The sequence below is a fragment of the Lissotriton helveticus genome, chromosome 4_1 (assembly GCF_964261635.1).
Source record: "Lissotriton helveticus chromosome 4_1, aLisHel1.1, whole genome shotgun sequence".
In the NCBI taxonomy this organism is placed as follows: domain Eukaryota; kingdom Metazoa; phylum Chordata; class Amphibia; order Caudata; family Salamandridae; genus Lissotriton; species Lissotriton helveticus.
In genome coordinates, this window is record NC_136063.1 from 310,850,127 (window position 1) to 310,865,241 (window position 15,115).

Genomic DNA, 15,115 nt, shown 5'->3' on the forward strand with positions numbered 1-15,115 from the left:
TAAAGTCACAATTTTGTCAGGATCAGGTTTCATGCCGGCACCAGAAAAGATGTGACCGAAGAACTTCAGCGTGGCCTGGTGAAATTCGCATTTTTCTTTGTTCAGAGTCAAGTTGGCCGCCAATAGGGCATGGCAGACACGATTGAGTGCAATGTCATGTTCTCTGACGTCAGAACCATAGACAAGGATGTCATCGCTATAGTTGAGCGTGTTTGGAATATTTTGAATGACTTGCCGAATCATTTCCTGAAATATCTCGGCCGCCGAGGACACACCGAAGCTCAGTCTTTTATATCTAAACAACCCCAGGTGAGTTGCAAAGGTGGTGATATACCTAGACCCTGCTTCCAATTCCAGTTGATGGTAACCTTTATTCAAATCCAATTTGGAAAACACAGTGGCTCCATTGAGTGCTGCGATCATGTCGCTCAAGTGTGGCCCCGGGTGTCGCTCTCGTTCTATTGCAGTGTTGGGCAGGCGCATGTCCACACAGAGTTTGACTTTGTTGGCCGTGCCCTTTTTGGGGACGATGACGACTGGCGAAACCCATGGGGTCGGGCCATCAGTGCGTTCGATGATGTCCGCAGCTAACAAATCTTCGAGTTCTTCCTCAACAGCGGCCTGTAGGTGAAATGGTACCCGCCGAGGGTGTTGGGCGACAGGCCTGACTTGTTCATTGATGTGCAGTCGCACTTGACAGTCTTTCAATTTGCCCAAACCTTGAAACAACCTGGGAAACAGGCGAGTCACGTCTCGGATGTCTCTAACTTTGAAAAGAATTTCTACCAGGTGAAGCCGTTCAGCAGTTGGTAGGCTCAAAAGACAGTCTGCTTCAGGGCCTTTGATAACATGGATGACCGCTGATATAGTTATGTTGTCGTGTGTAAGCGTCGTTGAGAACTTCCCTAGGCAGGGAAGTGGCTTCTTAGCCATCCACGTGAAAACCCTCACGGGTGCAAATGTCAGGGGAGGTCGTGGACTCATCCTTTCATATTCAGTAACTGGAATGTAGTTTAAGGAGGCACCAGAGTCTAGCACAAACTTTGAGTCGTGATTTCCAACTTTGATGTCCAGCCGAGGGTATCTCTTAAGCTGGTCCGGATCTGCTGCCAAATTCAGGTATTCAATGGTGTAGGCAGAGTCTCGGGACGAAGGTCTGGATTCTCTGGAAGGTGACCTCCTCTCCCACCGAGACCGACGTGACTCTCTGCTGGAATGTGACGATCCAGGGGACTGTTCCTTCTGATCTTGGACAGCTCGTGCATGGTGTCTTCGAGTGTCGGACCGCGACACTCTTGGGGCTCTGCTTCGTGTGTCAGATCGTGTAGTACCTGAGTGGCCACTTCGTTTTTCTTTGTTGTAGTCCCCACACATTGCTTCGAAGTGGTTAGTGCGACCACACTTTCGACATCTCTGGCCCATGGCCGGGCAGCTGTCCACATGAGGGTAATCATACCCACATCGGTAGCACTTTCTCACTCTTTCCAATCTTCTCTCCTTCTTCCATGGTTCTCGACGTTGATAGCCTGATTGTTCTTGACGGGAGGACGCGTGCGACCTCCATTGTTTGTCTCTAGAGCTTCTTCGACTGTCACTCCTGGCGTGTACGCGTCGCGCCTGTTCATGACTCCCTTTGTGTTCCGTTTCCATGACGGCTGCGTACTTCTCCGCCTGATCATAAGCTCGTGTCATTTCCTCTATTTCATCCAATCCATGTGGTTTCCTCAGTAGTCGCCTCCTAAGTTGATCCGAATGACATCCGTCTATTATTTGAGATTTGATGGCAGCATCTGTAGAGAAGGAATCAAATTCACAGTACTTGGCTAGTCTCCGCAGACGCACCATGAATGCACTCATGGGCTCATCCGTCCCTTGCCTAGCGGAGTGAAATGTGTGTCGTTCATAGTCTACATTTCGCTTGTGAAGAAACTTTTTATTCAGGACCTCACATGCTTTAACATAAGTATCTACGTCGGTAGCGGGCAGGTCTTTGAGTATTTTGACTATCTCTCGCCCCGCCAGGTTGCGCAGAGCAATCAGTTTCTTTTTCTCATCAGTGATATCCGAACCTTCAATATAGTCTTCAAACTCTTCCAGCCACTCTTGCCATTTGGGGCCCATGCTCCCTTCCGTTGTTACCTTGATAGGGGCGGGTGCTCGCAAAAGCGATCCACTGGGTGGAAGTTGAACATCTTCGTCAGCCATTTTGCAGCGATCTCACTTGTCTTCGCCAGTGCTTATTTATTTTCCACTGCTTGTTTCTTTCAGTCGCCAATGCTTGTTTACTTCGCCAATGCTTGTTCCTTGCAGTCGCCAATGCTTGTTTGCTTCGCCAATGCTTGTTTCTTTCAGTCGCCAATGCTTGTTTGCTTTGCCAATGCTTGTTTCTTGCAGTCGCCAATGCTTGTTTGCTTTGTCAATGCTTGTTTTCTCCCCAGCGCCTGACTTCAAAATGGCCGCCGTTGCTTTGCACAGGGTTGTCCTTCCAAGGCGCCTGACTTCAAGATGGCCGCCGTCCTTGCAGGCACACACGAGGCTGGCTCTCCAGGCTCATTCACTCGGGGGTATTCAGGACTCACCGGCGGTCGGCTTCTGGGGCAGTCCACGCCAGGATTCACTTCTCCACCACCACCACGGACATCAGGTGAGGTCGGGGTGGGCTCCCGGCTCGCCTCCGCAGTTCCCGATCGTCTTCGCCGATGGCCTCCTAAACCTCACGCATCGGGCGTGAGGTTTTCCGACGTCCGATGTCTCCCGGGCTCGGATTTCAGCGCTCGCAGCAGCGCTTGCTGGCGGCACGTTGTGGACGCCGTCCACACTTCAGGGGCACTCTTCTCACCGCTCTGGGCACTTCACAGGGTCGGAGTAGGCTCCCGATCCCTGCACACAGGCTCTCCACACCAGGCACACGCTTCCAGCGTGAGGCTATTTTTAGCGCGACAGACTGCTTTACCTTCACGCAGTTTGGCGCTCGTTTTCTCGATCTCCAGGCGGTGACCAGCAGCGTTTTCAGAGCTGCTCGGGCAGGGCATCTTCTCAGCGCTTTGGGTGCAGGGGGGCTGACATCTATCCCACCCTCGTCGCCAGTTGTAGCATCCTGCTACAATAAGCACATACACATGCAATTACTTTAACTGGATCTTTATTACTTGCTTCTGCTCCCTGCCTTGTCCCTGCTCTAACTAACTATATCCTGCGTCCACCCCTCCTCTTCCTCTGGCCCCCTAGCTCCTCCCACTCCCAACTACTGGTGTGCTAACTTCATAACAGTCCCCCACCCCCCGGTTTAGCAACAGGCAGAGGTATCACTCCCTTTGTCTCGCTGGCCGGCCCATTAATGTATGCACATACTGAGCGGGGCAGGGGGCCTCAGTATGAGTGGCCTCACTTGTTTTCAGGTGTGTTTCACTAGTGTAGACTAATGCGTGCATTTTTTTAAGCCCCCCCCCCCTTTTTTTTAATGCAATTACACTGGAGCAGTGATTTGAGGAAAGGCATTATGCAAATGGGAGCCGATTTTTTGTTGTGTGCCCGGGCCGATTTTCAACCCAAATCCGACCCTGGCCGTGTATGTCCCTTGTCCAATGGCTGCATTTGTCCTGGTCCCAGCTACTGATGTAAATGTCTGAACGTAAATATTGTAACTTTAACTTGCTGTACCCTTGTATCATTCTACTGTTGTAATGCACTCCGATGCCTTCGGGTCATGTCCAAGCTATATAAAATTGCAAAAATAAATTAGTCTTTTCTTAAGGTACAAAAAGCATTTGCCACAAAAAATGACAAGTTTGTCACAATGAATGTCAACCTGTCTCCTCTTATTCTTGGACTGACACTGTCATCTGTTGAACAGAATGTATGTCCTTCTGTTTATTTACAATTGAAGGATGTACAATTGCCACAGCACTGTAAAATGCTGCCCATGATGAAAACAGAGGAACGACTACTGCAGCATAGAGTAGAAGAGACTCACTGGCAGCCTTCGAGGGTTACCATTCGTTCTAAATACACTGTCAGGTTCATTACGAAACATTTGGACACATATTTGTATTGAACATTTCCCTACCAGCAGAACGTTCAACTTCAATTGCTCTGTTTAACTTCAAATGTCTGTATTAGCACCAACACACAATCGCAGCACTATTTACACCTTTCTAAATGGCTGCACGTGTGGGACTGGCCTCTCTACAGTCCCCAAAAAATAAATGGGTCGTCAGGAAAAATCCTACAAGGAAGAATGATATTGAGGGAAAAGGCAGCAGTGTGAGGTTGTAAACAACAATAAGGAAGCTTACAGAAGAACTATTTACAGGCCCCTTGCGCAGTCTTTACGTCACTTTTTCCCATATTAAAAATACACACCGGCGGTGCAAGGGGCTTGTAAATAAGCCCCTAAGTGCCCACGAGCCAGTTACAACCTTTCACCCGGAAGTGGATATTTTCCAACTAGGAGATAATTCAGCCAGCTCCCCATGGATTTCTTCCAAATTCAAAGCTTACCAGCTTGAAATGAAGACATAAATACGGACTCATGGTGAAAGTACCTGTATAAACAATACTAAGGCGCTCGATCTGAAAGGCCTCATAATACAGATTTGGGTGGAAACTGGAGTTCAATGTGAAACTATATCATTTTCATGGGACCAATCCTCCAAGTCAATCTTGGAGGAATTTGCCTCTAGAAAAAGGCCTGGAACTACGGAATAAAACGTAAGAATCAGTGCGGAGCCTGCGTTAATATCTGTCTTTTGTATAGTTTGAGCAGGGTGAAGTTCACAGATATATTTTTTTTCTATTAATGTTGTAACCTTATACCTGAAATCTGGATAATTTCCTTTATTCACTTTACATATCTCATTAGATTTCTTCTAGAATCTCATATTCTGTCTGTGCTCCATTTATTAGTATCTGGGCTGACCCTACATGGAATCACTATTCAGTAATATAACAATTTGATTCCTGGGACTTGACTATCTCTTAGATATCCGTATATATCACTATGTTTTTGATACTGCAGTACATTTTACCATCACAAGAGTGTGCTGGCAAATTAATAAGCTTCGAGTTCGCAGTGTACTATCACGCGTGAAACATGAAAATCTCCCTATTCCCTGTATCATTTAGCCACTCTAGTTTTTCCATGCTAAAAAACAACCTTTTAAAGTAATACCATGGTGCAATGCAATAACCAAACATGCAAACCATCAAATATACTGCAACAAATTGTACTGAGGAGAAATAATTAAATGAGCAATTTAACACATACACCTTATTAAGGTAATAGCGTCTTGCCTTCCCTTGTTTACATTGGACAGTGCACTATCCAATACGATACATTAGACAGTACATATGACATACATTGAAAACAGATATATAACACAGCAGGATGTCACAGTGTGTACAACAGCATTGCTGACATACAAGTAATCACAATAATCTCGACTCAAAATATTAGAAGAGACAGCCCTCATGGCACCCTGATGCACACAACAGGGCATCAAAGCCCATATGTTGCTCATCGCTCTCCTGAGACACTCATTCCTTACACAGTGAAGAGAACATCTTAGACCATACCAAACCCTCATGGTCTTGGCACAGCACCAACATCATATAGCTGGCTAAGTGCTGCTGCTCCATCAGCACACCCCACCTTTTAGCCAATCACACATCTAGAACCAACAGAAAATGTTAATGAGAATATAGCATGCCAAATGTGCAATATTTGGTACAGAAGCAATTTGGCTGACAAAAACACAGGCAACTGAGGGCAGGCACTGGGCGGCCACACACCTTCATTCAATGACATACGTAGCCAATTATTGCAGTAAGCACACCGACAGACAACTAACACTGAAAAGATCTCTTGCAAGAGCAGAACATTATGATAATTCTACCAAATGAATACGAACCATCAATAAACACTACACAGGACAAATCCATCTACACTGACAAAACACATTGACCCCAGATCTCTGGTCAATGGGAAATTCCAGAAGCACGTAGAAATCGAGCCCAACAAGGTCTTATAAATGGCAGAACCGAGCACTACAGATGCTGCCAACATAACGTCACATACATCAACGTGCCCACCAACATATGCTTAGCCATGATCATTGTAATATACCAGCAATGTGTTTTTGATAACCAGCACTCATAAAAAAAGTGTGACTGTCCATACGAGAGGCAGTACTCAGTCGTTTAACCTGGACATGTAATCAGTAAAGACCTGACCTTCTTGTGGTTGGCTCTTGTTCGCTCGTTCTGTTTCGTCGACCTTCAGTTTCTTTGGAGCTGTCTCTTTTCTTTTGTCTTCCAAATCCCTGACTAACAAAAGAAACGAGTTCATCAATCATGTATCGTAAAGTATGCTAACACTTATTATACATAACACTGACCCACTGGGTTATAGTGACCACGGAATGATATGGGACCAAGTACAGCCTCTGTTACACGTGACTAGTATTGTTTTTTTAAATTTCTTTCAAAAACAGTTACACAAACAAGCTGTCTTATGATCTCTTAATTTTTACTTGCCCCATCTTCATCTACTCTGCTGCAGCCCTGTGTCCAACTCTCCTCCACACTACCTCAGGCTATGAATCCCACTGCACAGCCCCACCAGCGCTTTGCCGCAGTCTTATGGCACCTCTCGTTAATCGTGAATCATAAAATAAATATGTACATATTCAATAACTACATGTAGTCCACCAGTCAAATATAATATTGTCCTCAGAGAAGTGTCACTTTTGCACCAGGAACTAGGGCCAACTGAGGCTGTGTATTTTATTTAGAATGAGTAGAAATTCATCCTTAAAGGTGCTGATTGCTATACTGTAATACTCATGTATTTATCTAGGTTTTTCTTAAATATGTTATTTCAGGTGCTTTATAATCAAGAATTTGTTAAATTATTACAACATTTTGTTCCAAATATCTAACCTTAATATATTATCATTGTTTTAAAACTTTGTGTGGATACATTGACTTGGGTGACAGATAAAAACCACAGATGCATGCAAATTGACACCAGGGCCGCTAAACCACATGCAAACCGACCTTCAAAACCCACACAAACCAACAGACAGGCAACTTCCACCTACTTCGGAAATGCCCCTGGGTCTGCCTGCTCTCTCCGTCGTCATTAAAGGCCAGAACTTTCACGAGGTAGCTCTGGTCGGGGTCAAGGTCTTGTATAATTGCCCTGGTTGCACTCGGTTTGAGAGTAAGTTGGTTTGTTTTTCCACCTAAAAAGCAAGAGAGGACATTGTAAGTTAAAACATTCAAAAACGACAGGCATGAACAAGAAAGGGATCCGCAGACCTGGTGCAATCTATCTACTCTGGCTCCACAAAGAGACATTTCTAAATGCCTCAGTATTTCATCACAGTGGTCAGATGCCTAAGACCGGCAAGCTTCCACCGAGCCCAGAGGTTGCATCTCTCTAGGCTCTGCCATCTTCACAATCTTACTCTGGCACGGATCCCTAGTATTCCTTTCATTGCGCGCCACCGACTGTACACTGCGAGGGTTTTGTAAGCACAACCAGGCCAACTGGCCTTATCCACAATGTTCCAGGGTTCATAGTGCTCTGAAGACCACCACTGGTTGCTTAGCAGTTTATAAAAAAAGAAGCAAAAATAAATAGAAGTCTGACAGATAGTAACATTGTAAGGGACAGTGGTTGCTACTGCTCACTATTAAAAAGGTTACATTGACTCTATTATACCCATTAGTTAAAAAATATATCTAATGCTCCTATCGTTCTGAAATGACTATTTAGGCCAGACCCAAATCTAAAAGACTTGGCGAAGCACCTGAAGTCTGGACAGATCAGCAGTGTCGACATCATTCCCAAGAGCATTCTCTTCGGCAAAGGTACCACCCTTGCCCAGAGAGGTTGCTCTCTCTGTCCCTGCTCAGGCCTTAGCATCAGCCGCTTGTCTGTCTCTGTAGGACCCACAGTATAGTTGAATGATGGATTAGGACTAGTGGTGGGGGAAGAGTTTTAGTGTATCATGAATTGGATGGGTCTACCAGGATTGATTCTTTGTTGTCCACCCCAGGAAGTTCATATTTTAGCTGCCACAATTGCGACACATCCACGTTCTGGGAAGGTAGTGGAGAGCTTTAGTCAATCTGAAAATTGAAGGGTTACACTGGATACAGCACTGTTTGTGGATCCTGAGATGCGGTATTTTGGGCGTGTCAGGATTTTACGTATAAGATGGAAATTTCCAGTTGAGAGAGAACGGAACCATTACTACACTCAGCTCAGAGTCAAGTCATTCCGCTTTCTTAGAACAAATAGCAATTACCCTAGATTTGTTTTAATGTAATTGACTTCCTGTGAAGAACTAAACTGATTTAAGGTTCTTAGGTAGAATTCACAAAGCAAATCATGCATCGGCATCTGTAGAAGTGCTATTCCTCAAGTTTTTCCTCTATTCACAAAACGCAGTAGATACGAGCCAGAAAAGCTTGCAGCCCTTCAAAGTGTACTAGTGAGTACGTTATGTGATTGTTGTAATGTCTAGTGCTTGCATAGAGGTACTGAAATTTCATTTATTTTGATGGCAAGCATCATTTATCTATGACCTGATGGTTCTCTCTGCCATTCGCAAAGCTATTGTCATGACATTTTCAAATAAACACTTGGTTTATTCATAAAGTTTAAATAAACCCCAGAGTGGGGTACCTAAAAGCCTCGTACAGGTTAAGTACCAGCAAATGCAGGAAAATTTAAGCAGTCTCTGTTCTTAATGTCACCATACTTTTTCCATGTCATATTGCTTTTTTCATACATTTTTACAGGAAAAGAAATCCAAAATTATATACATTATCTGCCCCATTTAATTGCATTGACAGCAAGTAGGACCCCATTACTGCAGCACTGGACAAAAATACCACCACTCGGTGGAGGGGGCAGTGCGGGCTTCCATTTGTGCCCCATACTCATACAACCACCATGACTTAAACCAACAAGGGATCTGTGCCACCTTTGTAATATCAATTTGGCATTCAGATCTGCCAGAGTCGATGGCCGGGCAGCATTTGTGTGGGCAACAACCCCATGCAGATGTGATCCAGCCCGCTTAGTGCTGCTGACCAGTATACTCCACTGTAATGTGAAACCAGCCAATGGATCAAACCACTCAGTTTGTCTTTCCTCAATAGTTGATAGGCCGTCAGGGGCTTTAGAGATTCACCCACTGGTTTGTTAATGAGGATTTGGGGCCTGATTATGAGTTTAGTTGTAAACCCATAGTTGTGGTGCAGCAACCGCCGCACTGGAGGTCCGACTCCCGTTTTATGACTTTGTCGCTCAGACCACAATAGGACTACTGCTACCGCCTGGCAGTCTGAGGCCACAATATGCTACCGTGCAGCTGCTGCACCTACAAGCATATTATGAGTTCCCTCACTGCCCCCCTTTTCATGGCTGTGAGTGCACCATGAAAAGGGTGGCAGTGAGTAAACTAAGGGGGTCCTACAGGGCCCCCTGGTGCCTCCGTGCACAGGGTGCATGGAGGTGGGCACATGGTGTGCCCCCTTTCTTTTTGCCCCCCCCGCAGTTCCTGCACAGCATGGACTTTGCAGTCCATGCTGTGCTGGAACGCCCTATGGCAGTCCCAGAGCACTGCCTTTCTAAGATTCTCCTATGAGCCTTTGAAAGGCAGCACTGTGAGCCAGCTGCTGCATGACCTCCTGCCTGGATTACAACTTGTAATCTGGCGGGCGGCGGTGGAGTTTGGCGGTGTGGGAGCAGGGCGGGTCTCGCATTTGCAAGAGTTTAAACTATTAGCATTGTAAATGACAATGCCTTTTATTTATTTGATTTGTTAATTAACACATAAATAAAAAAGGCATTGTCATTTACAATGACAATAGCTCAAACTCATGTAAATGCGAGATTACTTTATTTCAAATAGGCGGCCGCCATTGTGCCTGGCTGCTTGGAACGTGAAAGTGTGCATGGAGCGCTGAATGTTGCAGGAAAGCATGCCATGCCTGCAGTGTGAGGAACTCGTTATAAAGAATAGGGCTTACAGACTAAATAAACAATATCAGACTACAGGAGGTAGCCCATATACCCTATAGAGACCAGGGCAACATTTATATCATACTACAATGTCACAAAGGGTATCAGTTCATAGTCAATTTCAACAGTAGCACAATTAATTACTGGAGCGCAGGAAAAAGATCAAGGAGACAAAACTCAATTCAACAAAAAGTCATATATATTTGTTATAGTAAACTTCATATATTTAGACTTGTTTAAGAGCAGCACTGTGTTACATTATTCTGCATGTAACCTGTGGGATACTGTGCACAAGTGCTCATGAAATGGTGACGGCGCAAGTGACACGTGAGAAAGTATGTACAGCGACAGTGGAAGGGGCGAACAAAGACAATTGGTGATGAACTTTACATGGTAGAGATACCCAGACAATGAATGTTAATATATCAGGAGTGCCCGGTCCTGACTCATGTAGCCCACACGCCTGTGACTCCTTACAGCACAGCCCTCCACTGCTTACAAATCATATACAGGCAGCAGCTCGTCCTCTCCGTGGAACCATCAAGTTGCCAACGGACTCTCTCTGTAACTCAACCAGAGACCTCCCAACGTACCAATACCTGGACCCTTACGAACTAACAGACGCTTGCATTACCAGATTTATTTGGGTATGCCTCACCCCCATGATTGGGAGCCCTACGTTATTCTACGCCACTGTAATTAAATAAGAGTAGCCTGTTCCTGATGATGGCCTAACCACTTCTACAGGCCGAAACACCGTTGACTCTTACAGCGAAATTTCGGATCTTATTCTTCGAGGATACCCACCTTGACTCAACTTGTAAAGATTACCATTCATTGTCTGCGTATTTCTACCATGTAAACTTTGTGACCAATTGTCTTTTGTTCGCGCCTTCCACTGTCACTGTACACACTTTCTCACGTGTCACTTGCGCCGTCACTATTTCACGAGCACTTGTACACAGTAGCCCACAGGTTAAATGCAGATTAATGTAACACAGTGCTGCTCTTACACGTGTCTAAATATATGAAGTTAACAATAAGAAATATATATGATTTTTTGTTGAATTGAGTTTTGTCTTCTTGGTCTTTTTCCTTTCCTCCCAGTAATTAATTGTGCTACTGTTGCAATTGTCTATTAACTGATACCCTTTGAGACATTGTAGTATGATATACAGACTAAATAAGACATACTGTGTAACAACAGAAGTAAAAGGGCCAGTCCTCATGAGAGGTTACAAATGAAGATAAGGTGGTACTAAGGAGGGACTAACAAGCCTAGTAACGAATCAGAAGCCAGCATTTATGAAGGACATTGACACCTGCTAATGACAAATATTGGCGGAGAGTGGGCGGGGCTTCAAGTCGATACTTGAATACAGCATGCTTCGCAGAGCAGCGCATGAGCTGCTGAGGATCAACCTAAAAAGTAGTATTTTATTAAAGTTTTAGATAGCAATGAAGAGAGTTTATAGGGCAAAAGGTTAGATTTTTAGAAAATATCAAGAATTAAGCTCATACCTTCTTTCGGCGTAATCAGAAGCTTAATGCCCTCAAATTTCCCTTTCGGAGCTTTCCATGAAATTTGGATTCTGTCTTGTGATAAAACATTAAACTTCAATCTTGTTGGTGCTGGTACTATAAAGGAGAAAATACTGCATTATTTCATATCCAATAACAGTAAAATGGAGAAAATAAATGGTAACAACACAGATACACCCCCAAAATGCTATGATGTTAGCAAAATATGAGTTATTCAAAATATGAGAGACAGCACATTGTTATATTGGTTACTGACACAACAATAAAAACCGATGGCATTCACTGTGATGCTGATACAATTTTAGACAACCAAAGAAACCACACCATTGAACAAGACACAATATGTTGTTAGCTGTTAGGAACACTATAAGGCAAACCAAAACATATATGGTGGTTTTTATTTGTTAGTACATGAGGATGTTGTTTGAAATTTATAAGTAGTATATGTTTCTGATTACAAAGGCGTAATGTTCTTATTGTTGGATTATGATCAAATCTATGTAGTATCTTGGTTATTATGCTTTACATGTTGTCCACTACTCCTTCAGTGGAATCATCTTGTGATGATGTAACATAGAATGTTGGTGTATGAAATGGACAGTTGGATAAGAGCTGAAACCCTTGCTGGCTGTTCCTGGTGGGGCGGAATACTATTGTACTTCTGATCTTCCAACTATCCTGAATAAATCCTCCTGAACATCATCTACCTGCGTGGAGTGATTACTACAATTTATTGGTGACGAGGATGTTATTACCTCTGCACATTCATATTTTACCCTCTTGGGTGTATAATTTGGGTTTTTACCTTTAACTATACTGCAGTGGTCCATTTAAGACTGGACATTTCTCTATTCTGTTTTCTTTTCTTTCATTACACTGTAGCCCAGTACTTTTATATTTCATGTAATACTCAAATGTTTATTATATTAAGAGAGAAGAATGAGTTTTATTATTTATTTCTCTTCTTCTCTGTCATCTTCTACTTTTCTCCGGATGTGGTTTACTCTCTCGGATACCTACCTGGCCAGTTGGTGTTCAGAGAGTACTCATTGATGGTTTCTTTTTCTTCCCTTTATTTATTTCTCTTTTATTAGAAAGGAGTATGGGAATCAGGTTATTTTGATCTGTTTCTTTAAGATTTTTCGTTGCTTTCTTTGTCGCTACTCTTTCTTTGTTCCTCTCTATTTTGTTCTACTAGCTTCTACATCTTATTATATTTTCCTCTCTTCTGTTTTCTTTTGGAAGAAAGGAGGATTTGTAATATCTTGGTTATTATGCTTTACATGTTATCCACTGCTCCTCCAGGGGAATCAACTTGTGATGATGTAACATAGAATGTTGGTGTATGAAATGGACAGTTGGAGAAGGGCTGAGCGCCTTGGAGGCTGCTTCTGGTGGGGCTGAATACTATTGTACTACTGATCTTCCAACTATCCTGAATAAATCCTCCTGAACACCATCTACCTGCGTGGAGTGATTACTACAATTCAACTAATAAAACACTTACATTAAGGTTTAGGAGCTGTGAGTTCTAATGTGTATGGGGATCATGGGGAAAAGTTAAGAATACTTTGTGGTAAAGTATGTGTTACTATAGGTTAAAGGAGTACTCTCCCCTGTTGCTTTGAAAGGGATACGTGTGTAAAGGCCTAATTGAGAGTTGGGTAGTAACGAAAAAATCCTCCTATGTCAGGGGGAAATCCTTAAAGCCAGTTGATTCCACTTATTATTCAACAATTATTCTAGAACTCATAGGGCATATTTACATGCCCCTGTTGCCACTGGAACGTCACTTTTTTCAATGGTATTTTCGCGATATGGGCTTTGCCTTATTTACAAGCCAGCATTAAGCCACTTAACGTGGCTTAACACTGCACCCTTTCACGCTATACTTCGTGCAAAAGGGGTGGGCAATGGGTGTTGCGGTGGGCGTTCCGCTGCAACATCCATTGATTTTAACGCTGCCCCATATTTACAATGGTGACATAAATATGGGACAGCGCCACAATTAAGACCAAACAAAACCTGGTCTTAACATGGTGCAATAAGGAAAAATGCTTTATTTCTCCTCGTTTTCGCTGTTTCGATGTGTGCTGCGGATGTATGACGTTACAACGCAGGCTATTACAACGCCTGCCTTTACAACGCGGTTTTTACATCGCAAACCTTTACAACGCATAGTGCTTTTAGGCGCTGGATAGTGATTTATTTAATTTACTATTCCAACTCCAGTCCCCGTGGATAGTAGGGAAGGTGTTGGATAGTAAATTAAATATATTCCCTATCCTAGAGCGCCCCCCAGCGCAATGCGTTGTAATGGTTTGCGTTGTAATGACCGCGTTGTAATGGTAGTGCGTTGTAAAAGTTTCGTTGTAAGTGATGTTTACCGGAAATTAGCACCAGCGCAGGGGGAAATGCAGGGCTGCACCATATTGTTGTAAATACGGTGTAGCCCTGCGTTTCAAACGTGGCGGAGAGCAGCGTTAACCCAAGAAGTCTAACACCGCGCTCCGTCATTTTTCTTGTAAATATGCCCCATATTATCTTAAATACAACCCAACTCTAACTCGAAATAGGCCCCCTTTACTTACAGTTCCTCTAGAAAAGAAGTTCTGGTAACTAAGCTGTACCAATAAGTGTGTGTACGCAAGTATTGGTATTTATATACTGCAAACCTGATTGGGAAGCAAAGATACCCCACACAAGAAAGCAGGGAACAATTCTACATCATGTACAGAAGAAAAGCACAGAGTGAGGGGTGAGGGCGGGGAGACAGGCTGTCTGTTTGGTTGAGCTCAAGGGGCCTGGCATATGTACATATTAGAATTTAACCTAGTAGAAGTCTAAACTTTTTGTTGAGATTGTGGAAATAGGGACTTAAAGTTGACTTTCGTTCTCACCTACTATTGAAGATTAATAAAGCCACACAACGGTTATTATTTCAAGCACAATATAATGCTTTGTGAATTAGTAGGCGTGAGGTATAATATCTTATGAAGATACTTCTGATGCGTAGAAAAAGCTATTTCAGCATAATTTATTTTCCACATCGAGTACAGTAGCCAGACAAGCATTTGTTAGGGGTTTGGGCCTTCAATCCATGCTTCCGCTTCCTGGCATATCATTTAGGCATTAGCCGTTTTAGCAATGAGATCGGACAGCAGCATTCTGGGATGGGAATTATTAGATGGGATCATTACAAATTGTTCACCATTGCATACATTTTCTTTAGCAAGAGATGCATTAAATGTATTCAACACATTGTAACATGAGGTAAAATGAACCCATATCCTATCTCAAGGATAAACCGGTTTATAACTTATAATGTCAGATCAATTGCAGCAAGTATTATACTCTTGAATTCCAGAACGACATTTTGAGGATTTCTTTCTCTGAAAATTTGTAGGATTCAGGCTTCAAGAAATAACCTTATGGAATTTCACGCATTGCAAACCTTTTGGAATGTAATTATTTTTAAAGTTGCTGAAGTCCAAAATGACACAGTAGTTCACAGCCCTGGGAGACACCACATGC

The 15,115-nt window shown here is 43.4% G+C and overlaps 1 protein-coding gene across 1 annotated transcript in view; it reads right to left on the reverse strand.

Moving 5' to 3' along the window:
* Positions 1 to 15,115, reverse strand: part of COL14A1 (collagen type XIV alpha 1 chain) — a 559,513-nt gene that overhangs the window by 423,020 nt on the left and 121,378 nt on the right. The window contains exons 3-5 of the mRNA XM_078686835.1: positions 11,561 to 11,677; positions 7,101 to 7,244; positions 6,232 to 6,324 (exon numbers count right to left, since the gene is read on the reverse strand). Of these exons, the coding sequence (XP_078542961.1) occupies positions 6,232 to 6,324; positions 7,101 to 7,244; positions 11,561 to 11,677 (354 nt within the window). The remainder of the gene's footprint in view (positions 1 to 6,231; positions 6,325 to 7,100; positions 7,245 to 11,560; positions 11,678 to 15,115) is intronic.